The sequence below is a fragment of the Cuculus canorus genome, chromosome 5, assembly GCF_017976375.1.
Source record: "Cuculus canorus isolate bCucCan1 chromosome 5, bCucCan1.pri, whole genome shotgun sequence".
Classification (NCBI taxonomy): Eukaryota; Metazoa; Chordata; class Aves; order Cuculiformes; family Cuculidae; genus Cuculus; species Cuculus canorus.
In genome coordinates, this window is record NC_071405.1 from 36946235 (window position 1) to 36971081 (window position 24847).

The window sequence follows — 24847 nt, forward strand, 5'->3', positions numbered from 1 at the left end:
GGACTTCAGTAAAGCCTTTGACACAGTTTCTCACAGCATTCTGCTTCAGAAACTGTCAGCCTCTGGCCTGGACAGGCACACACTCTCCTGGGTTGAAAACTGGTTGGATGGCCGGGCCCAGAGAGTGGTGGTCAATGGAGTTAACTCCAGCTGGAGGCCAGTCACAAGTGGTGTCCCCTAGGGCTGGGTACTGGGTCCAGCCCTGTTCAATGTCTTTATTAATGACCTGGATGAGGGGATTGAATGCACCCTAAGTTTGCAGATTACACTAAGCTGTGGATCTGATGGAGCATGAGGAGGCTCTGCAAAGGGATCTGAACAGGCTGGACCAATGGGCTGAGACCAATGGGATGAGGTTTAACAAGGCCACATGCCGGGTCCTGCACTTGGGGCACAACGACCCTGTGCAGAGCTACAGACTGGGGGAAGAGTGGCTGGAGAGCTGCACGGAGGAGAAGGACCTGGGGGTGTTGGTTGACAGCCGACTGAACATGAGCCAGCAGTGTGCCCAGGTGGCCAAGAAGGCCAATGCATCTTGGCTTGTATCAGAAACGGTGTGACCAGCAGGTCCAGGGAGGTTATTCTCCCTCTGTACTCGGCACTGGTGAGAACACACCTCAAATACTGTGTTCAGTTCTGGGCCCCTGGCTCCAAGAAGGACGTTGAGGCTCTGAGGCATGTCCAGAGAAGAGCAATGAAGCTGGTGAGGGGGCTAGAGAACAAGTCTCACGAGGAGCGGTTGAGGGAACTGGGATTGTTTAGCCTTGAGAAGAGGAGGCTGAGGGGAGACCTCATTGCTCTCTACAACTACCTAAAAGGAGGTCGTAGAGAGAAGGGAGTTGGCCTCTTCTCCCAAGTGACTGGGAACAGGGCAAGGGGAAATGACCTCAAGCTCTACCAGGGGAGGTTCAGGCTGGACATCAGAAAAAAAAATCTCACAGAAAGGATCATTGGGCACTGGCACAGGCTGCCCAGGGTGGTGGTGGAATCACCAGCCCTGGAGGGATTTAAAAGACAAGTGGATGAGATGCTCAGGGGCGTGGTTTAGTGGTTGATAGCAATGGTTGGACTTGATGATCCTGGAGGTCTTTTCCAACCTAGTGATTCTGTAATTCATCTAATCTTCCAGTCCTCACAGTCATGAGTTCCATTTCAAGTCTTGCAAGGGCTCCAACCTTCAGCACAGATCTAATCAGGAACTGCCATGGGATATTCCCGACGCAATATTTTACATCAAGAACTAGAGTTAAATAAGCATTACACAGTATTAAACAGAACTTTTTATTTTAATATTCAAATCCAACACTAGTAAGAACAAATAAAGCACAAATGGGAAACATTGTTTAAACTAAAATCATTGAAGAAACAAGCCAGTAATAGGAACAGTTTGGGTTTTTTTTAGCAAGGTCGGTAAGCCTAGGTCCAACACCAGTAGAGGTTCTGATGGCCACATTCTGTTAATTTTTGGAACTTAAAACTGAATAGTTGAGCTTTGTCTTTTGGCATCTCAGACTGCAGTTTCAGTATAGTATATTATGTACATAAGTTTGTGCTTATTGTTTACTATAACCATAACTACAGAACCAGTAGAGGTTCTGATGGCCACATTCTGTTAATTTTTGGAACTTAAAACTGAATAGTTGAGCTTTGTCTTTTGGCATCTCAGACTGCAGTTTCAGTATAGTATATTATGTACATAAGTTTGTGCTTATTGTTTACTATAACCATAACTACAGAACCAGTAGAGGTTCTGATGGCCACATTCTGTTAATTTTTGGAACTTAAAACTGAATAGTTGAGCTTTGTCTTTTGGCATCTCAGACTGCAGTTTCAGTATAGTATATTATGTACATAAGTTTGTGCTTATTGTTTACTATAACCATAACTACAGAACCAGTAGAGGTTCTGATGGCCACATTCTGTTAATTTTTGGAACTTAAAACTGAATAGTTGAGCTTTGTCTTTTGGCATCTCAGACTGCAGTTTCAGTATAGTATATTATGTACATAAGTTTGTGCTTATTGTTTACTATAACCATAACAGTTACACTAAATAGTTAATTTACATGTATTCCAACATTAAAAAAAATATATAATAACTTCAAGAACAGACAACTGAAAAGAATATCAACACTTAAGAGAACCCCATTAGAAACAATTACCAAACATCAATAGCCAAGACATTAACAATTGCACTATACTAATATAGAGTCCAAATATTAAATTGTTGCATTATTTCACAATGCACTAGCTTGGAGAGAAAAATGCTGCCTTCACTAAAATGCAGCTTAGATTTGTTTCATGTCATTGTTTTAACAAGAAGCCTATTAACACAATATGATTGTTTTAATGCTACAGTTTACAGCGAGGAGAAGAAACTAAAAATAGCAGCAGTTCCACATGGCACTTAATTCCACAGGTTTCTAAGCTGTGGTTTATGCAATGCCTACAAAGTGCTCCCAGTTGAATATACAATAAAATTCACAACAAAAGTCTACCTGACATCAGGTACATTGAGTGTAGATGGCTTTAAAGCCTGTCATTCAAAATGTATTCCCCTCTGCTCCAAAAAAATATAAATCAGTAACTCTCAAAGCAAGGCCTCTTCCTCCCTCCCCAATATCCATTAGGGGTATTACTTCTTATTACGATGCCGTAACACTACAAAGCAGCACACCACCATAGTGGTTAACCCTGGGACGATGTAACATCTAACAGTGTAACTGAAAGGCTTATGGATTAGCATCCAGGATCCTCTATAGGCAAGATTGTAACAGAGTCCATTAACTCAAATGTTTAAAACAGCTAACCAGCCATATTGTATAAGTAAAAATCCCAGTAAAACTAGTGACACTAATCAAAGACAGGACAAGAAACCAGGAACTGAATGCTTCCTTCAATTCCTTAGGCTTCAGTCCAGCAGAGATGCTATAGCCATCCTCAGTAGTTCTTTTAGACTTCAGAGTTCAGTATATAGTAAGACTAACTGAGCGGTTCGTTTTCTTTCCAATGAGTCGAGATGGTCTATTTTGTCTCGTAGATCTAGTTGTCATTCTGCCCATAAGCAGTGCTCGCTCCTCAGCTGCGGCCTTAGCCATCTGTGCCTTCTTCAGCTCTCTGCAAGACATTGAGTCACACTTATGCAGTGTACCAGTAAAGACTACAGGCATATAAACAGCAAGTTCATTTCAAATTAACTACAACAGTTCAGATCCTGAGACTTGCTGTCAATTCAGGTCGTACTAACACCATTATCATTCACATCCACCTACTTACAACTCAGAGGACAGAAGCAGGATGTTATACTTGTCTAGATGTTCTTTCTTTTGAATAAGAAGGGAAGTAAATGATGAATTCACACAACTCAGCCAAACTTTGAAATCTAGCCTTTTATAAGCAGCCTAACACTTGATCTCATGCATCAACTACCAGAACATGGTAGGATGCTGTTTACTTTTAGCATACGCCCTTTGATAAATTTCTGAAGAGCGAATTATTGAGGCTTGCCCAAATGAAGCATTCAGCTACAACTGAACTTCTGTGGAAGACTCACACAAGCAGACACATACTTAGGTGAACACAGAAGAACGTAACTGGCAACAGACAACTCGAGATGCTTGCTTTTCCTTTTGCATACCCACATCAAAAGCTGAATCTTTTTGCCCAACATAAACATTTGAGCCCAAGCCTGCAAGGCTTAGTCACTGAAGTGACTGTGTTTCAGAGAATTATCAGTATTCAGCCTGAGGACAAAGTTAAATAAAACCCAGGACAAAACCATGAAGTGGTCTGACTAAAGAACAAAGTTACCTTTATTACAGGTTTCCCCATGTGCCCTTTTCTCCTTTCCTTAACTGCTGGCATATAGCTAAGTATAATGATTCCCCACATACTCATCGCCTTCCTCTACCCCAAACTATCCCTCAAAAATTGTTTTCTACTCTATGAACTAGTATTTGTAATCTCACTTCATATCTGGACTTCAAAGATCAAATTTTACAAGTTTGCTGCATATTGGCACAAATATTTAGTTCTAAGTTACATATTCTAGTTTAAAAAGCTACTCCCATTCTTGTTAGCTAAAGTATTTTCATTAAAACCTTTGCCTCACCTAATCCTCCCCACATTATCACTGCATCAGTCCACTGCAAGACAATGTTATCAATTTTCAGTCATTTTCTCTAAAGACTGAACTTTAGTCAGAAATGTATAGACATTTGCACGCTCACCCATCATACTATTACAAGGAAATTTGGTGTTACAATATACTTCTATTCTCCCCTGAAAGTCTTATCTTGAATTTTAACTTCCTCTGAAGAAGACACAGTAGAAAAGATGAGTTTCCTTACAAGGGCTCCTTTCACTGACAGTAACTTACATAAACAACTGGCATCTTAAATGGGTCAAATGCAGGAATGTTTAAAAAAAACCCAAAATAAACAAAAAATACCTAACCTGAACTATTCTACCGTACACTATCCCACACAAAGTTAAAAATTACTGTGGAAAAGCATCCTTTTGATATCATTCTTGGATTTAAGGTTATTTTAAGAGGATGCACCCTACTTGTTGCTAGGCCAGAAGTAGTCTTCACAAAGTATTAGCTTTGCCAACTTCCTCTTCCACATGACACAAAAATGTGTTTTCTTTATACAAGGCAAGCAAGGTACCTTAGCAAATCTGTCCTTGAGTAACCTGTACAAACTGTCAGGTTATTCTTTCTGCAGTCAGTGTCATTCATAAGATTATAAAGATAACCATCTAAAATGGCAACATTCAGACCTTAGCAATGGCAAGATAAGCAGATAGCAATGGAGAGAATTCAAACATGAAGTTAACATCTTCATTCAAAGCGAGCCATTTAGAAAGTAATCAGAGTTCTATACTCCTTCATAAAAGCCTGCCTATTGCGCATAACTCATGCAAAGTTAACTCCAGTGAAAGGTTCTGATAACTGCTTCTTAATTTACTAACTCTTGCTCTGAAACTTAGGCAGAAATCAGACTTTCCTAAAGGGAACATCATCTTCAAAGCTTAAAATCAGAGCTGACTAAGCAAGGAGAGGTAACCTCCTAGTACAAATGATTCCCTGGTAACCTAATAACACTGCTTTCTACAAGTTAAATTGGTGCAAAAATATTCCTGATGTGCCACTTCATTTAAGTTCAAAACAGCTCATTAAAGTCATGTTTTCAAACATGTTCCAATGTACAGATGACCTAGGAAAACAGACTCAAGCAAGAGAGATGCAAGTCACGCTGTACTTATCACAAAAGTATGCATTATGCTTGAAGTATTTTTCTTAGAACTGTAAGGTTTTGCATGCCTTTAATACTATCAGTGGAGTTGGGATTCTCTTAGAGCATTGATGACATTCCTCTAAGGAGAAAAGTTCCTTTTAAAGTTAAATAACCTGTTTTGTACTCTCAGGTATGCACATGCACACAGATTTGTGGACCCTGTGCAAAAACAAGGACAGTTCTGTTACATCGTCTCTCTACTATCACATGAAAACCCATCAGAAATTAGGTGATACTTAAGGAACTCAAGGAACTACTCACTTCTGCAAGAGTGAATTTTTTAATTTTTCAGCGTTCAGTTCTATCAGGAGCTGCTCTGCGCTCTTTCTTGAAGTGGAGAGAAGCACTGAGTGCTTGACTAGTGCCACAGCTGAAGGCCTTTTCTCTGGATCAGGATTAATCATAACCTGGGAAAAAAAACAAAACAGCATTCTGGTTAAGGCCAGTCAATACTGTAAATTACAGTTATCAGTGAGCTGCTGGTATGAGAGTTCTTACTTTTAGCAAGTCTAGCAATTCTTGAGAAAGCACTTGTGGTAACCTAGGTAGTTTTCCTTGTCGAATTTCATGCCATTGGTCCCCATTAGTTGGAAGTGGTTCAGCCCCAGCAGCACAGACAACAGTCAGAGCAAGAGCAAAGATATCTGCTTTTGGCAAATGAGCGTAGTTCTTGAAAACACAAAAAAAGAAAAATAAATTTACTACACATACCACCCAGTGTAAAAAATCTAACAGACAGTTAAACTGTTCAGCACTGAATATATTCACAAGATTATGTTCCACTTTCAGTATTACCAGTGTTCAAGGGGATACCATTTTGGAAGTTTCTCCTCCAGCAACAGGGCGGCAGACAACAACTCATTACTCTAAAGAAAGCAGCACACAGAACGTAACATCAATTTTCCACAAACAGAACAGTTACCTCTTGTAGGACTTCATTTGCAAGAAAACGGCTATCACCTTCCTCCACTTGTGGACTAGATACTCGAGTTACATGACCAAGGTCACCTGCAAAAAGAAAACTAAGTTATTTTCAGCTGACAAACAGACAACCCAATTCTTCTGACCGCAAATGTGCTGCTTCTCACCTATTTTAAATATGACTCTATCAGATGACCATTCATCATCATCACCTTCTTCTGAAGCTGTACTCGGGACTGATGTCCTCGATATGAAAATATTACCTGAAAAAGAGAAGAACTGTTAAAAAAAAACCCATCCTACATTTCTGTACAATTTCTACTTCATCTAGTTTCACTAAAGTTTGCTTTAGCCACACAAAAGTTTTACTTCTATACATACCAAGTTCCTAGAGTGAGAAACTACTTACTCTAGCCTCTCTGCTGGGAGTGGAGCCAAGTGTTATGCAAACACAGTTGATTACATAAAAAGGACCCAAGATAAACTCAACAACAGTTTAAGTTTGCAAGCCAATTTTATAACTGACATATTTGAACCGTTATTCAGAACCTCACTGAAGATATGGCGAACTGCTCATTTTAATGCAGCAGATTAAATTAACAGAGGAAGTTGTCAATACAGAGTAAAGCAGTTTACACACTTACTAGGTTTGATATCCATATGTACCAGCGACATTGAATGAATGTACTTTAAGCCACGAGCCACCTGAAGTAGCAGGTCCTTCAGTTCTCGTTCAGTAAAATAACGCATATTCCTGTAATTTTCACTTATGGCATCGGCTAAACTGCCACCTAAAACAATGTTAAATAAAACAACTAATTATTTTACATCAAACAGTTGACAAAGTAATGACAACTTGCTTCCAAAGGTAAGCACAACTGGCTTCCAAAACTAACAGTGAACAAGTACTTGCTGATGATACATAGCAAGTGTAAAATCTAGAACTTGTATCCCCTCTTTATAGCCATGTAATACAATAAAATTATTTTTCTGCTGTAATTGCCACACAAAATAACAGGATATCAACACAAAGGAAAAGACCTCTCTCCCACTTCCAAGTCTCAGACAGGGTATCAGCCCTTGCAAAAAGCTTCAGAAATCAGGTCCACCTCCCCTTCTAAAGGAAACAGTAACTTTCTCTATTCCAGTTTATAGTATTGTACAGAAGAAAGAACAGTTTTGCTGCTTGCAAATGCCTCACTGTACTTGCAATATACTTGAGCATTTAAGACTTTATCTGCAATTTTGTATAGCTTTTGCTTTTACAACAGCAAGGAACATCAAACATATTTGAGACAACAATGGCATGAGCTATGTGGAGGGCAACCAATTACTAATTAGAGCTAGAGATTTGTAAAGATACCTGCATATATTAAAAAAATCAGATTTTTTTGAAAGCAAGTTCAAAACAACAAATAAACTTTACTTACCATTACAATATTCATTCTGTATAAGCATATGGTCGTCTTCTGCCCATGCAGAGTAGTATCTTACTACATGAGAATGCTGTCCCAGAACTGCATGTGCATAGACTTCTCTCAAAGCATTTTGCCTATTACAGTCACAAAAAACAAGAGCACTCAAGAATATTGTAATGTGAACTAAGTTCCATTTCAGCTTTATAGCAGCACTTACCATAATATCACACCCTCCTGCCAGCTCTCGTTTTTAATTAAAATCTTTGAGTTCAGTTCCGTAGCACCTTAAGGTGGTTTTGTATTTGTATCCAAACAGCTAAAATAATTTACATTGAACACCCAAAACCAGGTTTTGCTGTAGATAATCCTTGAGGGAGCTACCACTTTCATTACATCCTTTCCAGCCTGCAGCAGCAAGCTTAGAAAAGCATCACTCAAGTTTTCAGAAAAAACTAATAATGATCATAAGCCAGGAGTATGACTGAAACCAACATTCCTATCTTTTCAGAGGTCTGTTACACAATTTTGAGCAACTCAGGCTTGTGGAGTTTTATGTTACAACGATTAGAACAGCTGGGGAAAAAGCCATGAATCACAGGTTCATTGACAAATGCCAAAAAAATACCCTAAAATTGACTTAACTCATCTGCATGTCTCTCAAATTAACAAGGATAAGGACCTAGTTGGGAATACTGCTTTCCTTTCATATCTCAAAGTATCATTACTGCAGTTTATTCATATAGTCCCTCCTGCCATGAATGCACGTAAGCATCGTTCTCATCTGAGAAGTAAGAATAATATGTTTCCACACAGAACACTGTGTCAAACATCTGCTAGCAGAAAGGCCAAGTAGCCTCTCCTCCCTAGTATCACACAGTATTCAGAAAAGGAAACGTAAAGTGACTTCAAAATTTTGTTTTACATTTAATTAATGTATATTTATACTTTTCTCTTAACTGCCTTCTCTAGACACTGATACAGAGAGACACAGGAGGAAAGAGCACCAAGGGGTAACTTTTAACTTCTCATAGCAGAAACTACTCACTCATCCACTGAGCCAGCTAAGGGTTTCTTGGATCGCTTTATCGCATAAATACAGCCGTCAAGCCTCTTCACACATTTAAAGACAGAACCAAATTCACCAGATCCAATCTTCTCCAACTCATGAAATTCAGTTGCATACCGTGACTTCATATTAATTTCTGTTATTGTTATCCTCTGCAAAAATTAGAAAGGAAAATACGTAAGTATGCAAACTGCCAAACTTGCTATCAAGTTCTAAAGGTCAATTACCTTAGCAGGTCTGATAAATTCATCCTCGGGCTCTCCATCACTTGCTTCCATGTCATCTCCACTAAAGCTGAAATTCACACCAGTTACTTTTGCAGAGGTAATATGGCTTAAGTGAACTTAAACCTGAAGTCTAGCAGCTGTTAATTTTTGAGATCTAATTCTCCCATTCTACCCAAGTTTAATTAAACTTAATAGAACACTAGACATCTGTAAGCACAAACTTATAAAAGTACTCTGCTAATCTTTGTCATATCTTTTTTCACGTTTCATACTAGCATTTAATGTGGCTTTCCCTCCTCAAGAAAAGACTGTGTGCATAGTTCAGCCAGTCAGTTAAAAAAAATGTAGGACAGGGCCTAGTCTATCCTCTCTGTACAGTGATCAAAAGGTCTAATGCTAAATGGTTATTTCATAACATCACACATCTCAAAACAGATACTTTAAGAGCTATATGATGCACCACTAAAAGATTTGCAAGGAAAAATATTTTCATAGAGGCAATTTGTAATGAAACTTTCGCAGCTAAAAGTAGTTCTAATAATAAGCTTAAAGAAAAATAGAAGTTACTTACTCATTCCAGTGTGTTCTCTTCCTCCTACGACACTTTCCTTCAGACTTGTGAAGAAACATGGAATCAGGAGTGAAGGGATTAATGTTCACACGAGGTGTTTGTCTAATATAATCTTCTTGCTTCTCCGATTTCCCAACATTCATAAACAGAGAGCCCCTTCGAAGTTTGACTGAGCTGGAACCAATTCTTTGTGCTTTAGAAAGCAAGCTCTGTATTTATTACAAAAAAAAAAGGGGGGGGCGGGAAAAAAAAAAACCAAACAAAACAAACATTTATAGCCTCAACATTGCTTTAGACAGTCAGGTCGTGCTTCAAAGCTGTCATTACAATATTGTCTAATCAAAGTTAAGTTTAGATACCTGCATTTCCACCAAAAAGAGTTCCAAAGAAACTATTAGACTTTACACTCCACATAGAAACATTAAAGGAAACAGTGAATGTTAAAATAGTTTCTAAAAAGGCAGGGAATATTACGAGAACAGTGTTTTTCTGGTTTTAATCATGTCATCGTCTTAACTTCTTGAACAATTCTTTGTCCATGAAACGAACACAGATTAAACTCATGGAACATCCTATACTGTATCAGCATGATGTTCACATACAAGATACAGAAGTTCAATCAGACATATGAAATCATCTTTGGTGACCACAAATTTAGGTGGCAAGCGAAAAGAAATGAAAGATTTAATACTGATACACAGATGCCTCTTCATGAGCCTGGAAAGAACTGCTCAAGAATTGACAGCACTGTTGCGCTGTCAGTTCAATATCCAAACCTGATCTTTTGAGTGGTAAGTTTTAGGGAAGTTTGCACCCAAGTCTCCTCCATCATGGTAAGGATGCCAACCACTGATTTACTGGATCCCAAGCAGGAGTATTGCCTTATCCTACCAATGTCTTACAAAAAAATTGACATAACTAAAGCCTAAACCACAACAGGGAAGGTAGCTGATACTTAAGGGATCTCAGCTATGCTCCCTGAATCTGGACTAGATGAAGACCTTTAAGTCATGTGCATCTCAACAGGCATTTCAGCACTCCCACTGGATAACTGAACCAATTCTTCCAGATTCCAAAGATAACCTCCCCAAAATAACCCATGCAGAATTTGGGCACCTAATTTAAAAATCCCAGTACACCACGGTGTTAAGGCCTTGTTTTCAGTGTCACAGTCCACAAGACCCTTGCATGTCTAAAGCATCTATGCCAGACTCTGTACAAGATCATCACCGATTTCAGCATTTCCAAACATATAGCACTGATTCCTACCAGTGAAACCCCATTTGAGATGGAAGCTATAGGAAACCAATGAACAACGATGCCGCCTCACACCTTAAGCCACTCGATCTATAGACCTCTGGGAGATTATCCCTAGGGATTATCCCTGGATTACTTCTAAAGAGCTATATGAAAAGTAATGAAGAAAACCAGCCAATTATCACTAGATTTAAATTCACTATACCATGTCTTACGTGAGTGTTGAGTTCAGAAGCTGAAATGCTTTCTGAAAGTCTGTCATTGACAGAGCTGGCAGCTACCTAGCTAGCCCTTTAAACCCTCAAATCCATCAGTTTAACAGCATCGGCTGCTCAAATGGCCTTTCACATTCGGTGCAGAAGGCTGCACACACTGAACGCACACCAGCATACTGATGGACACACACGGGCAATTTCCAACTCAAGCTTTAATTTTCTGGCTGTAAAGGCACAAACGCCCACATGGCACCAAAGTATTTATTTTAAGAGTTTAATATTCTACTTCCACCTTTTTCTAAACCTTTTTCATGAAATACAGCAAAAGCAGGTTGCTTATATATTTAATTGCAACTAATTTCTTACATATATTATTTTCATGTGTACTTTTTTATATACATGCAGGTACCGAAAATACTGGCTAACTAATCTAAGACTCGTTTTGGAATTCTAGAAAGCAAACATCCTTTAGCAGACCTGAGCAACATGAGGGAACGATCTCCCTCAATTGTGTGCCATGAGACAAATGCTGGGGACAGAACATATTTCCCACTTATATGCATGTGTATAAATTTTCCCAGAAATCTTATGCATATTCTATTACTCTGCGAGGACTAACTTCGGCGTTATAATGAACTTCACAACAGTCAAATCTCTTGCTAATTCGGAGCTGGCTCCAGCTCCCTGCATGACCTTGCATGTGAGATGGGGAAAAGCTGCAAACAGAGGTGATTACAGAAGAGACATCTGTTCAGCACAGATCATACTTCACACAAGGCGTTATCACATTATCATCTCCAAAGAATGAATAGTGTCTGGAAAAGCACTGTCTAAAACGAAACATGCTATCGGGGGGAGGGTCATTCTGCCTCACTTTCAAAAAAACACTTAGACGAAACTTAACTCTATCTTAGCTCAAATCAAAATATTCCACTTTTTGAACAGTAACTACTTCTTGCATCACTTTATTTCTCTCCCGACCTTACAGGGCTTTGGGAGAGGCTGCCCTCCCTGAATCCAGATACAACACTCTTCGACTGGATCAGGTTACTCAAAAGCCTCATCCAGCTTGGCCTTGAACACCTCCAGGGATGAGGCATCCACAACAACGTTATCTCCAAAAAGTGCGTCTGGAAAAACACCGTTTGAAAGAACACACGCTATCGGGGGACATTCTGCCTATGTTTCAAAACGATACAATTACTCGGATGAAACTTTACTCTGGAAAAACACCATTTAGAAGAACATACGCCACCAAAGGAACGCTGTGCTTAACTTTCAAATAGATACAATAACTTAGATGGAACTTTACTTTAGCTCAAATCAAAACTACTGCACTTGTAACCGCTTCTCGTACCACTGTTGTTCCACGCCCTCGCGGCACGGAAAGCCCACGGAAAGCGGCCCGTTCCCCCACCGGGGCCCCGGGAGCAACTCCAGAGGCACCGCCCCCCCGTCCCCCCTGCGGACACCGAGCACTCCCGGCCCCTACCGGCGTCGCCTTGGCTCCCGGCCCCATGCTCACCTTGGGGGTGTGCGGCGTGTCGAAGAGCCGCAGCTTGCGGAAGGTCTTATGCGGCGGCGTGTCGGGGCAGTCGGGCAGCGGCGAGCTGGGGGCCTCGTTGCGCAGCCGGAACACGGCGGGGTGCGCAGCTCGCCAGCAGGAGCGGCGGCCCTTGGGCGATGGCGAGCCGGCCGTGAAGTAGGCGCCGGGCGATTTCACGGGGGAGGAACCGAAGCCCTCCTCCTCCCACGAGTCTCCCTCGGCCGGCAGCGGCGCGGCCGCCGGCTCCATCTCCTCCTCCTCTTCCTCCTCCTCTCTCAGGGGCGGTCCGCCCCGCACCGGGGTGCGAGCGGCCGAGAGCGGCGAGTCCGCCTCCTGGAACGCCGAGTCCTCGCCGGTGCTGTTGCAGGTGCTGTTGCAGCTGCTGCTGCTGCTGCCGCCTTCCTCCTCCTCCTCCTCTTCGTCGTCCTCTTCCTCCTCACAGTCACTGTGGCCGCTGAGGAACAGCAGCTTCTGGCGGATCGGGGCCACCGTCCGGCGGACTGAGACGCGCGGCGGCGGCGGTTGCAGGCTGAGGAAGCTCATGGCCACGAGATGCACCGGTGCCCTCAACGGCTCCGCGCGGCGCTGCCCCGGGCGCCGTTCGGACTGAGCGGCTTTCCCGCGACCGTTGGTCACGTGGCGCGCACGCCAGCCAATGGCGCCCGCCCCCTCAGTTTGAAAACATGGGGGGCGGGGCCTCGCCCACTTACGTCGCGAGGCGCTCTGGCGCTAACGCCGCAGGCGGAGGGGGCGGGGCTCGGCCCCGAGGCGGCCACACGCACCTGGCGCCATCTTGGCCCGCGGCCCCGCCCGCGGAGCGGCGTGAGGCCCGGGGGGCGGGGTGCCCGGCTGAGGGGAGGGGGGTTTGGTCCTGCTTGGGCGCTAGAACAGCGAACAGAGCCACCGGGTTTTCAACAGAAAACAGCTCTTGCTCCTAGGCTGATTAAGGGCTGCCCTTTAGCCAAAGCAGAACAGGAGCGTGCTTGTGAGAAACACTCATGCACTGGTAAAATATTGAAAAGGACAAAGTCTTAGAAGCAAAGGCAACAATATTTTTTATTTTACAATTCAGCGCTGAATCAGCTGCCCTCCTAAAAAGGCATAACATCTTACAAAAGCAGTGGGTATGTTATACTAGTTTTAGATTAAGAACCATATAAATCTTCAAAGAATGCATACTATTTTTCTGGATTATCCAGCCATGTCCGGAGACTCCCTTCAAGTAATCTTCATCAGCTGCATCTTAGAAGACAACTAAGCATATTAATAATTAATTCTCACAGCCCTATCTGTTAACCTAAAATAGCTACTACATCTTATAAGGCAGATTTATGTGCTGTGATAATTAAACATACAAAGCAGCTGCAGCAAAACTTACCAATTAATTCTCTCAGGCTCCAAATGCACTGTCAGAATCACAGAATGGTTTGGGTTGGAAGGGGCCTTAAGCATCATCTTGTTCCAAGCCCCTGCCATGGGCAGGGACATGTCCCACTAGACTGGTCTGCTCAACAAACTGGTTTACAGTGCAGGAGCACCACAGGCAGCGCTGTTAGCAGTTGCTCTCACAGGAACCAAAAGGCTGCTGTGATTTGCCACGGACCCCCAGCTTCATCTTTCAGGTGCTTTTTCTCTCTCCTGATTAAGTGTGCCCCAAGAGATATACTCCTGTCCTCAGGCACCTTAAACTGAACCCCTTGGGTAGCAAGGGGCCTGAAACAATGTGGGTTTTTTTTCCCCAGGCACAAAAGCCTGTAGCAACCTGAAGAAAGCGAGGTTACTCTCTGTCCACTGGATGTGGGTAGTGCCAGGGCTTCACTTCCCTGCCACACAGTCCCTTTGCTGCCTCCTTCCTCATCTGAAGAACAAAACCCTGCTGCAATCAGCACACTTCTGTAGGGAGCGGCTCTAAAGACAACAAACTAAAACACTGAAGGCCCCGCTAATAGAAGATAGAAGTTTGTACTTGACCATCTTTCTGTTGTTTGCCTATCTCATCCTATCCTTGGGCCACTGGTCTCTGGTGTCCATGCGCAGAATCTTGGGACATGGTTCAGGCTCCTATAGCCAGGGCACAGAGCTTCCAGTTGCTGAAGGGCTGGGGTTCACAAGTGGGGCTTAAAGGCCCTTTGATGCTGCCAGCTGAAATGGGACACCTGTATCTCCAATAGGTAATTATTTTTAGGTGGATTTTCTATTGAGGCCCAATAGAAAATACTGAAGTGCTTTTTTCTCCTCTTTTCACACCGGTGCTGCTCACACAACTGCCACTCCCCAAGCCAGTGTGTTTTGGGGATGTAAGAAACACCATGGGGATGCTAGTGTCCCATACTCAAGTTCTGCTAGCAATTCCTCCTTTTTTAACCTACTGTGCCTCAAAACACCCATTTCTTCACGGAAAGCTGCTGTGCACGGCAGCACAGCTGTCCCAAATGGCTCTCACCAGTACCCTGCAGGGACAGAAACAGCAGCATGCATGGGGCGACTGCCCGTCCACAAGCACTGTATGAACATAAGAGCATTTTAAATCAATTTGGCTAAGCGGACCAGGTGTCAATATAACTCTGTACTTGCATACATTCCCTGTGCCTGCCGAGCTAAATGGTTTTGCTTGGAGCTCTGACACCTCAAGGTAGGAGGTCACTGCCCTTTCCTTTTGTACATAAAAACATTTCTGCTTAAATATCGCATCCGGACTTATTTCTCACAGTTTCAATGGCCTGAAAGCTTAAGATAGTTCTCGTTTTCAGGACAAGCAATAGCGAGCTAGAACACAACTTTTGAGATTATGGAAGCCTCCTGAAAACTAGTTTGAGAAAAAGGAAAGTAGCCAATGTAGCCCATGAAAAAGGGATTGGATAGCATTTACAGAGATAAGACTACATCAGGCCAAGTGCTGTAACAGACTTGGTGTGCAGTAATTTAGAATCACAATAATGTTCCATTAAAAAGACTCATTTTTTAAATTGAAATGCACTGTACAGCAAATACTAATTGAAGCATTTGAGTTTTAGAACAGATGATGTAAGAGAAAACTATTAAAAAATACAACCACCATCTCTTTCTCAATTAACATCCCACAGAGGGAAATGCAGAGCAATTTTCTAGTAAGTGACTCATAACAACCCAGCCACCAGTTGTGCTTTGCTTCAGTCATATCTGAAGTTTCCTTTTCTTTGAAAAACATTAAAGAATTTAAGCTTTCAATAAATCCCTCCCTCTGAAATATCGAAGCTAGAATTTTCTTCCCAAATATAACTGGTGCTGCACTCTACAGACACAGTATTTAGTAAAAGTAAGTGGCAAACTGAAATTCAGAAGCCCTGTTGCATAGACTTTTACTAATGAATTGCTAATCACTGCATAAGTTTTAAGTGGGACAAAGTAAAATGGATCAATTCAGGGTTTGTACAGAGAAGGAAGTACTTCTGAAGTGAAAACAAAGGTAAGAGAGAACAGGGAAAAAGAACGGAGAAGGAAATAAACAGCATTAACACAATTGTTTTAAAAGAAAGTTTATTTCCAAACTGAGAGCAAATAAGAAAGGGAAGTACTGAATAAATATGTAACTATAACAAAATGCATAGTTGCTCTATAAGGGCTACATTCATAGGTACCAGTTGTTCTTTTACTGTAGTTTGACAGAACTATAAGCAGTTCTGTTGGAGAGAAGATGATTTGCCGGCAGACTGAGTGTGACAGCTGCTAACCTGTCCACTATGACAACCTCACAACCACGACACCTCACATCAAGAGGCCCCAAATCAGCCTAGTTAAAAAGCATCGTGCAGCCAGTTCCCTTAGTCAGAGGGCACATGAGCAATGGACATAATCCCAGGAGGAAGAGAGGTGAGTAGGGAAGAGCTCTGCAAGTTTCCACTGCACCATACTTCACGAGCCAAATCCATCCCAAATTCTCTGAAGCTGATTCCATTTCACCTTCCAGCCCCTATAGATACTGCAAACTAAAGCCCTGATCCTCCAACTAGATGTAAAGGCACATAAGCTAATGTCCAGGCAGTGCCTGGCTGATAAGCCCACAAATTTGAGTGCTTTAAGGGTTTTCAGGATATATTTCCAAAATTGGCTTCTGGTTTTCTTTAATTCTTGCATCTAAGTTAAAAATTAAGTATATCGGTCTGGTGCAGAGAAGATTTTGCTACCAGAAATATTTATTTGGGGCAACACAGACTGACAAACAGCTGGTTTTAACTAGGAGCCTTCAAGCTCAAGGGAAACCGTTGTTCCCCCTTTTATGGATAACGGGAACTCAAATAATGATGAATACGAAAGAAATGGAACAACGGCCAATTTGTCTAGCTGTCAGAGGAAGCTTCCACAGAAGTGGGTACACTGCCATCTTGTCAGGATTTCCTGCACTTACAGGTTCACCTGCAGTTCCCCAAAAGCACTTTGAACAAATTGGTAGAGTTCTGCCAAAAACTAGATGAAACTCATTCTACATCACCCAGCATAGTCTTGAAACTATGAATGGTTTATCTTGTTATGAGAAGGTTAAATGGAGTGAAAAAGCAGAAGAAGAGGAATGTCATGTTGCTTATATGAAAACCAGAAACACTACAGCCACCTGTGCCAAGGCTGTTGCTAGAGAAGCAAGAGCAAGGACACATCTGTGCCATTCCCAGCTTTTCTCTTGGGTTCTAGCAGGTACCCAAGGACCACCATGCCTGCCACCAGTACCAGTGGTGGCTCACACAAGACTTAGCATGTACAGGGCTAACGGGTCTCGGTGGTAGTGTGCCAGCTGGGAGATGTTGTCTCCGAGCTGCTGACAGCTCAACGGTAAACAGGTTAAAGATTACTTTATCTGGGGTTCTGTTGCTAACAGCTGCTGCTAGCTGGCTATCTCTTTTTCTTCATTACAAGGTACAGAGTTGAAAGGGTTCTCCATCAAAGGTGGACTTTTGTGTCCCAATACATGCCTCTGGTTGATCCTGCCAGTTCTCTTACTTTTTCTAGCCTATAGTCTGTATGCAGACACAGCATTTCTCAAGGATGTATTCACCCAGAAATGTAAATAGTAAAGAGTGGGAAAATAAGATGGAGAATAGAATGGGAATTTGACAGCACATAGGATGCCTCTCAAAGTAAAGAGCAGCTTCTGGGCCCAAAATATGGGAATCTAGAGGAAGATTTGAAGATACTCAGAACTAATTATGGTCAACGTACATTAAAAAAGCATGGGTTTTGCTAGGCAGTCATGTACAGTTCAGTATTTCTCTGTGACTATGAGATCACACACTCTGAACAGTTTTTAGTGACTCCCTTTTTGCCCACGTCTGCCTCTTAACACTCTGCTTACAAAGAAAATGGCATAAGAATCTGTTCCCAAGAGTTGTATTCAGATCAGAGATTTCCTCCAAAACACCCTAAAAGTCGAACAGAAAGAATGATTACCATGACTGAAAACAGGTACAACTAGAATGCCCCATTTGTTGTGCTCAAGTGAACTTAAAGTGATCAGAATAGAAGTCAAGATTTTGTATCTGCAATTAAAAATCTCAAAATGTATAACGCACAGCAACTAAATAGTCAGTACTAATCTACCAGTATTACTAACCTTCCCTTTTCTCCTTCAGGGAACATGCAAAACCACAAAAGAGGTACTCACCCTGCTTACAAATTTACCACTATTCATTTTAATAATGTCTTGTGCATATCATTTAAGGGAAGACATTTTGCAAAAAATTTGTAGACACAGATAAAAGCCTACTAGGTGTTTAAAGAAGCTCAGACACCTTCTTGCCACTAATATCATGCTCAGGAACCTCAAAAGTCTGACCTTTACTGTCTTGAATAGATCTGTTTAAAAAAACCCAAACAGCTCATCTTGTCAATGGTATGGTCCTACAAACCATTCTTGTACTTTCTGAATTTTTTAATTATTACAACCAATATTCAAATCCAAATCAGCTCTACACCAAAGCAAAAAGCCCACTGGAAATGTAGTTTTGGAACACTGTTGTTTCTGCAGGAGCTTTCTACAGCCATGTGGTAGTTTCTGATATGCCAGCAGACCTGCCAGGTGTTAGGAAGTCAGTCTTTTTTCCTCATCTTGCCTTAGTAAGATACCTGCTCATAAGCCTCTCGGCCAACTACTACAGAATCAAGCAGTAACACTGCTTGAGAGAGTCCAAGATTACCCAGAAAAATAAGTAAAATACAACAGCCAGTCAACTTAACAGCTGGTGAGGGATCTAAACAAAGGAAAGGGCAAAATGCTGGAGTTTGGACAGTAAAATAAGACACTGCTTTGTTAAATTCGCACAATTACTTGCGCCCTGCAAGTGGAAACGTTTTGCCATTCCTTTGAGTAAAATGCTTCTAACAATTAAACAGAACAAAAATAATCCAAATATTTTTTTTTACTGCTTCATAACCTGAGATGCTTGGGATTTAAGGGGGTGACATTTCCATTAGAGATAAATACACACACTGTGTAGGACAGAATGCCCGATTGTTGATACAAGCTTTTATGTTTATTGGTATAATTAAAGTCTGCTTTGAATGTAAACCTCAGTTGAAAAAGTCTGGTATCACATTCCTGATAGGGTTAGGTGTCAGCCACTTACTGCAAATGGTGATGGTCTAATTAGATAGTTTCTTTTGTCCAAGCTGACTTTGCTAGCAGAATGAAAAATCACATCAAAGCAATGTGAAACTGCAGGCAACAACTGAGCAACGTTTTAAAATACACATCGTAAACAAGGAAAAATGCTTGTTTCTGTGCCTTAATTAGAATGTAGTTTTTGACACAAGAACTGAGAGTGTCTCTTGATTTTTTTCATCTCTTGTCATGGGGATCTAAGCTCTGGAAGGTTTTTATCAATGGAGCAAAAAGTACTTTTGGGGGATCTGGTGTTCAAATGCATACTGCTTTCCAAAAACACAGGAGTACCTTATTATTAACAACCAGCTGGAGTTTGAATGCACCTATCTGCAAAGACAAAGCATGTGTTAATTTCTATCTTTTTTGAGACAAAAATGATACAAACTGAATAAATGTATTTTTAACTTTCCAAAACCTGTAGAGTAATAGCTGAAGAGGACACAAGTTACCCTTCATTTCCAGACTCCTAATGCCTTACTGCTTAAGCAAATCAGTTTGCTTCCTACTCAACTATTTGTGGAATTTCATCTGTGCTACATATGAAAATTACACAAAGCTTTACAGAACATTTATCTGTTTTCATTCAATGAAAAACTAAGAATGACTGGAATAGGTTTGTTATAGGGCACTTCAGCATCTTGGTAAGTGGAAGCTATGGTCAGTTTAAGGCATGCAATCTGACTAACCTCAGCAGCTGTAGTGCTGAAGTTGCCCGATTCAGAAACACTCTTGATTGCATCGTACTCCACACTCTTTTCCTGGTGGCTAAACACCAATTAAATCGCTTCCTGTCCCTGAGGGAGGCTCCCCGAGCCTGTGCTCTGACAAGCACACACCATGCGGAGTGATTTTTTCATATTCTAGTACAGCACGATCATCACAGACACCAAAGCATCAGTCGAACTAATTACTCCCCGCAGTACTTGAGTGGTTATGAGGGTTACAAACTAGAGTAAAGTTAAGGAATAACAGCCTTCCAAGCTCAGGCATTTTGTTTATCTTGAGTATCAGCACCGTCTGTCTGTGCTAAGCAGACACCACATGCCTTCTCTCCCACACTGCCTGAATTTCTGGTATCGGTCAGCTGATGGGCTGCTGAGATTAATTACACCATCAGGGATTATGGCTGTTTACAGCTTTGTTGTCAGACTTCAGGATTTACTCTTATAGAAACACGGTCTTTCAACGTGTGCTTTGGCATTAGCTCTTCAGGGTAATAACTGTCCCATTGTTATGCATAGTCTGTCTGGCACAATAGGTCATCAGCCTGGAGCAGGGAAAATAATTGCCTCCTTCTTTACTATCGGGAAAGGCACTGATCTACAGTCAAGAAAAGTAAAGCCCACAGTGGTGGAGAACTGTAGAGACATACAAAAGGGAAAAGTTGACTGCAAGGTCTAGAGAGGTTTTGATTTTAATCCTTTAAGGGAGGAGTTGATGTAAGCCTGGAATTCATATAAGAAAGACTGGGAAGACTGGAAATGTGGGAGCCAATTTATAAGAGGAAGTGATATACTGACTTACTTTACTTTAGAGGATTCCTCTTTTACAAATTATTTCCTGCTAGTGTGCCAAAGCATTCCCTTCGATACTGAAATTTCAAAAAGCGGTGTAAAATCCGTGGGGGATAGAGAGTTCCACTGCCAAATGCCCGATACTCTTCATTATATTATTTGTTTCCTCTTCCTGCAACCTTTGCACCAATGCTCCTATCTAACCCAATTTCATCCTGTTCTAAATGGGTCCTTCCAACACCAACCGGCAGCATCAGCTCCTCAAAACAGCTCCTTCCACTCTGGTATGAATGGAAGCAGAGCACAAAAATCACACTTCTGAATACAGGCCTCATAGCTAAGGCACATATAATCACCTCAGCTTCTCTTTAAACACTAAGCAGTCTAAGTCAGTCTGGTTTATTTATTCAGTACTTTTTCCTGTACAGGGGTAGTTAGCACAATGTGGAAACACAAACTTTGACTTGGGAATTTTGCCACAATAACTGGTAAGATACTAGTAAGAGATGTAATTTTAAAAATACCACAGCTTTTCCTGACTGAGCTATTTCTGAATGCCCGGCAGCAAACCAACGGGTATGAAAGAGGAAAGAATACTCACATTTGTACAGCAGTCAGAAAATGTCCTGGGAAACAAGAAGCAGCAAGAACTGAAGTTATTTCTTTGCCAAGTCAAAACCACCATTCCATCCACCATTTCCAGAAACAATTAGCAATGAAATTTAAGAAAAAAATCCTTGAATATTCATGTCAAATGATACATCTTTAATTTCTAAAAGGTGATAAGTACTAAGAAACTGATCTAGTTGACAGGCAATTAATCCTCCTTGCATAGTACATTTATCTCCATGGGATATCAAGAATTACAACACTTCAGGAAAACTGGCACCTAAGTGAGCAAGCAGCCTCAAACCTATTCAGAAGTTACAGACAAACTCAATGTTTCCAAGTTTTACTTTGTAATCGATCCAGAGAATAGTCTTTGCGTTGTCCACATCTATCCCACAATTCTGTATTCTTCAACTGCACTTCTCAACTGGCCATCTGTATGAAAAACATATAAGGCTGCAACCCACATTAATACAGTAATTCACAATAAATTAGCATAATTCTATTCAGCCCTGGCCTTTTTGAGGTCAAATACCTCAAGGTATATAGTTATAGACTTAATTTTTTTCATGTAAAATGTGTACCTCACAATACTTATAAAATGATTACTTGATTAATGTTTCATCCCGGAGATGTTTAATGCTTCCCTTGAGAAGGTATAAAGTGAGGCTTCAGTTTCAGAAGTGCTCCTGACACTTATCTGAAATAAGCACTGAACCTTACATGAAGCCAAAAAAATTCAACTTGATAACAAGCCTACTAACAAGACAAGAGTACAGACACTTTTTCATATAAAAAAGTTTCAAGTTACGTTTTACTGTATGTGTCAAGACATATCTACAACATAATTTTTTTCCTTTACAGAATGATAGGTGGAGAGGAGCACTGTACTTACATCTTCATTAACTAATCCCTTTTCCTAGTAACTTGTGTCCTGATTTTCAAAAGCACTGATTATCAGCATATCCTAGGTACTGAATGGTAGCAGCAGGCACTCGGAACTGTTGAAAATAAACTATTAGTACTTGTACTTATGCCACAAATGCACCATTTGAAAATATTTCTCTTGACAACAGGTAGCTTACTTCTTAGTCAAAATTGGTTGACTAATTACTATTTTAATCATTCTTGTACTGTCTTAGAATGTTTAAAATAACTATTAACACTAATTAATACACTACAGTGGACTGTGATCAAAATTAATATGTCAAAAATTAGAGTTCATGATAAATAAACTTTGGAAAAATTTATACAAGACCGTAAATAAATAATTTGAACTTCAGTCTCATTATAAAGTAAAACAGTACGTCACACAACAACATCATCCTATCTAGACAATACAATCTTGCTATATTTTATTGCATAATAATCTGAGAGTAACGTCTTAAGTAAAATATGTAAAGAAACAAAATCATTATATTTACTTCCTTTAATATTGAGCAACCAAAGTTTCTCCTTTGTACATAATCCAATTTAAAGATAATATAATTAGCACTTCCAGCATTAACAGTCTGTATTTACAACAAACGAGATGGGGTCAGTAATCTAAAGAGTATTCAAATCTGTATGAAACAAATCAAAATATGAAGATTTACAGTAGGCTCAAAATCCAAGACTTTTCCATTTATGGAATGCGCTTTAAAAGGCTTTGTCTTCTTTATTACTTGTAAGGGTTCCTGAAATGACGATTTTCAACAGTATTTTAAACATCTGAAATCTTCAGTAATGCCTTCATTATTTTCATGACATCAAAAATTAATCCAAAGAGTGCTATTTAAATTTTCACTTGCTTGTAGACCAGTCTGAAAGGATAACAAGGAAATTTACTATATAATCCTAATTCCATATTCCTGAATATACAATGGTTGGAAGTAGATGATGTCAGTCCATTCCGAGGGTTATGTACACAAAACTTACAAAATGTTCTTCATTCTTGCATAAAATGCGTACACAGTATCAATGCAGGGAAATTCAAAGGTTTTTATGGGTTGCTGCTGGCATGGACCTTAGTTGATTTAAAATAAAATACTTTTCACTCTATTGTTCAGGTAGCAGTTTTGGAAGTTAATCATCAATCCCTGGTGTTTCACCCTGTTGTATTCTGGAGGCTATTCTAATGGCTTCTTCCAGAGACTGTTGTTCTCCAAGCTGAAAGAAATGCATTAAAAAGATAAAAAAAATCCAACATGTTGCACATGGCTATAGATTTGTAAAAATAAAATTAGAGATGAAACCAAAGATCCAGATATGTATCAATATGTTAGCACAAATACATGTGATCAGTATTGTCACATCTCTTCTGGGCAATATATATATTAGTGGCTATCTAATCAGCATGACAATTAAGATAGCTTCAGATAGCAGATAAAACTGTGTTTCTATGTATCTACTAAATAAATTTTCTTCAAAGAACTACTGCATGGTAAACACATTTCATGACACACAAAGTAGATGATATTTCAACTTGGCAGATACAACAAAGCCAAGCCAAGGCTTTTGAAAGTCCAGTTGGCTGCCAAATTACATTTTAACACTGGTAAAGAAAACAAACATCGTTTTTCGTAAATCTCTTGCAGAAAGTCAGCTCGTTGGAACAGAATGGAACAGCAATATGTATTAACGATGTATACTCATTGCAGAACCCTGACTGTATAAAAAAAGCAGTCGTGATGACACTATTTGATTCTACAGTAGGTTAGAGAGGAAATTATCTCATAGTTACAACTACAAGGCCATCAATGTATCTGGCACTGTCAGAAGTGACACCAACAAACCCCTAAAGACAACTGGCCACAATTTTGGGAAAGAATCCACAGAGTTTTATAGTATATACATCGTGCACGTACATCCAGTCATGGGAACACTGAAGACAACCTCAACCTAACAAAAACCTAAAGCTGGCCATCACCTGTTGGCTCAGGAAAAAGACATACAAGAGCGTGACTGTGAAAAGAAGATTATTTGACAGATGGATAGAGCTAATGGGACAGTTCTAAATAATACTTGTAACTTGTTTTCACAGTCACTGCTTATCCCATTATGGAGCCACTCAAATTAAGAGCAGCTCTATTACCACCTGCTTAGGACTTCTGGCTATCAAGCTACACTGGCTTTATCAGCATTTAGAAACCAAATGGATTCATTTATTAGTATTAGTACAAAAGAGAAATAATCAAGAACTCAGAAATAATAATATTTTAATTTTAAATTCTCTTCTTGCCTATGTTTTCCTTTAAGTTAAATGACTTTCTCTGAGGGTGCAATTTACCTTTTCCTTTCTCTCACGCTAACAACTGCCCTCTGATACACGTTCTCTTACATGCAGTTTTGATTACTCCAACTTATCTTAAAAGACAGAGTTCAGAAGTAAGAGCTCGTTAACTTTCACTGCTTTTCAACCAGCACCTGACTTGCTATTTTCTGTTTAACAAAGGGGAAAGTAACAATCTCTAATTTCCACTTGAAGATATTAACGCAATTCCTTTCAATCTGAGCTCTTGAGAAAGTAGTGCGCATACAGACGCTTAGACAGCAGCATCAATCCTGAGACTCGAATGCTCAAAGGTTTTGATC

The 24847-nt window shown here is 40.5% G+C and overlaps 2 protein-coding genes across 8 annotated transcripts in view; both read right to left on the minus strand.

Moving 5' to 3' along the window:
* Positions 1-1564: 1564 nt before the first annotated feature.
* WEE1 (WEE1 G2 checkpoint kinase) lies at positions 1565-13240 on the minus strand. The gene is made up of 11 exons (XM_009571794.2): positions 12500-13240; positions 9503-9711; positions 8932-8998; positions 8684-8856; positions 7651-7772; positions 6865-7011; positions 6388-6483; positions 6222-6307; positions 5798-5968; positions 5561-5706; positions 1565-3116 (listed from the first exon to the last, which is right to left on the minus strand). The coding sequence occupies exons 1-11, from the start codon at positions 13061-13063 to the stop codon at positions 2966-2968; spliced, it is 1932 nt and encodes a 643-aa protein (XP_009570089.2). The 5' UTR covers positions 13064-13240; the 3' UTR covers positions 1565-2965.
* Positions 13241-13617: 377 nt separating this feature from the next.
* The window catches only part of ZNF143 (zinc finger protein 143), a 48297-nt gene continuing 37067 nt past the window's right edge, over positions 13618-24847 (minus strand). For all 7 annotated transcript variants that reach the window (XM_054067113.1, XM_054067108.1, XM_054067109.1 and 4 more), the window contains one exon: positions 13618-23422. In XM_054067113.1, coding sequence (XP_053923088.1) covers positions 23339-23422 — 84 coding nt within the window. In that variant the 3' untranslated portion in view covers positions 13618-23338. The remainder of the gene's footprint in view (positions 23423-24847) is intronic.

Excerpts from the sequence above, each read along its gene's own strand:
- WEE1 (XM_009571794.2), bottom strand. The coding sequence starts at position 13,063 with ATGAGCTTCCTCAGCCTGCAACCGCCGCCGCCGCGCGTCTCAGTCCGC. Across the intron at positions 5,969-6,221 it reads CAAATGAAGTCCTACAAGAG|AACTACGCTCATTTGCCAAA; the intron begins GTAACTGTTCTG and ends TGTGTTTTCAAG. Across the intron at positions 3,117-5,560 it reads AAAAATTCACTCTTGCAGAA|AGAGCTGAAGAAGGCACAGA; the intron begins GTGAGTAGTTCC and ends AATGTCTTGCAG.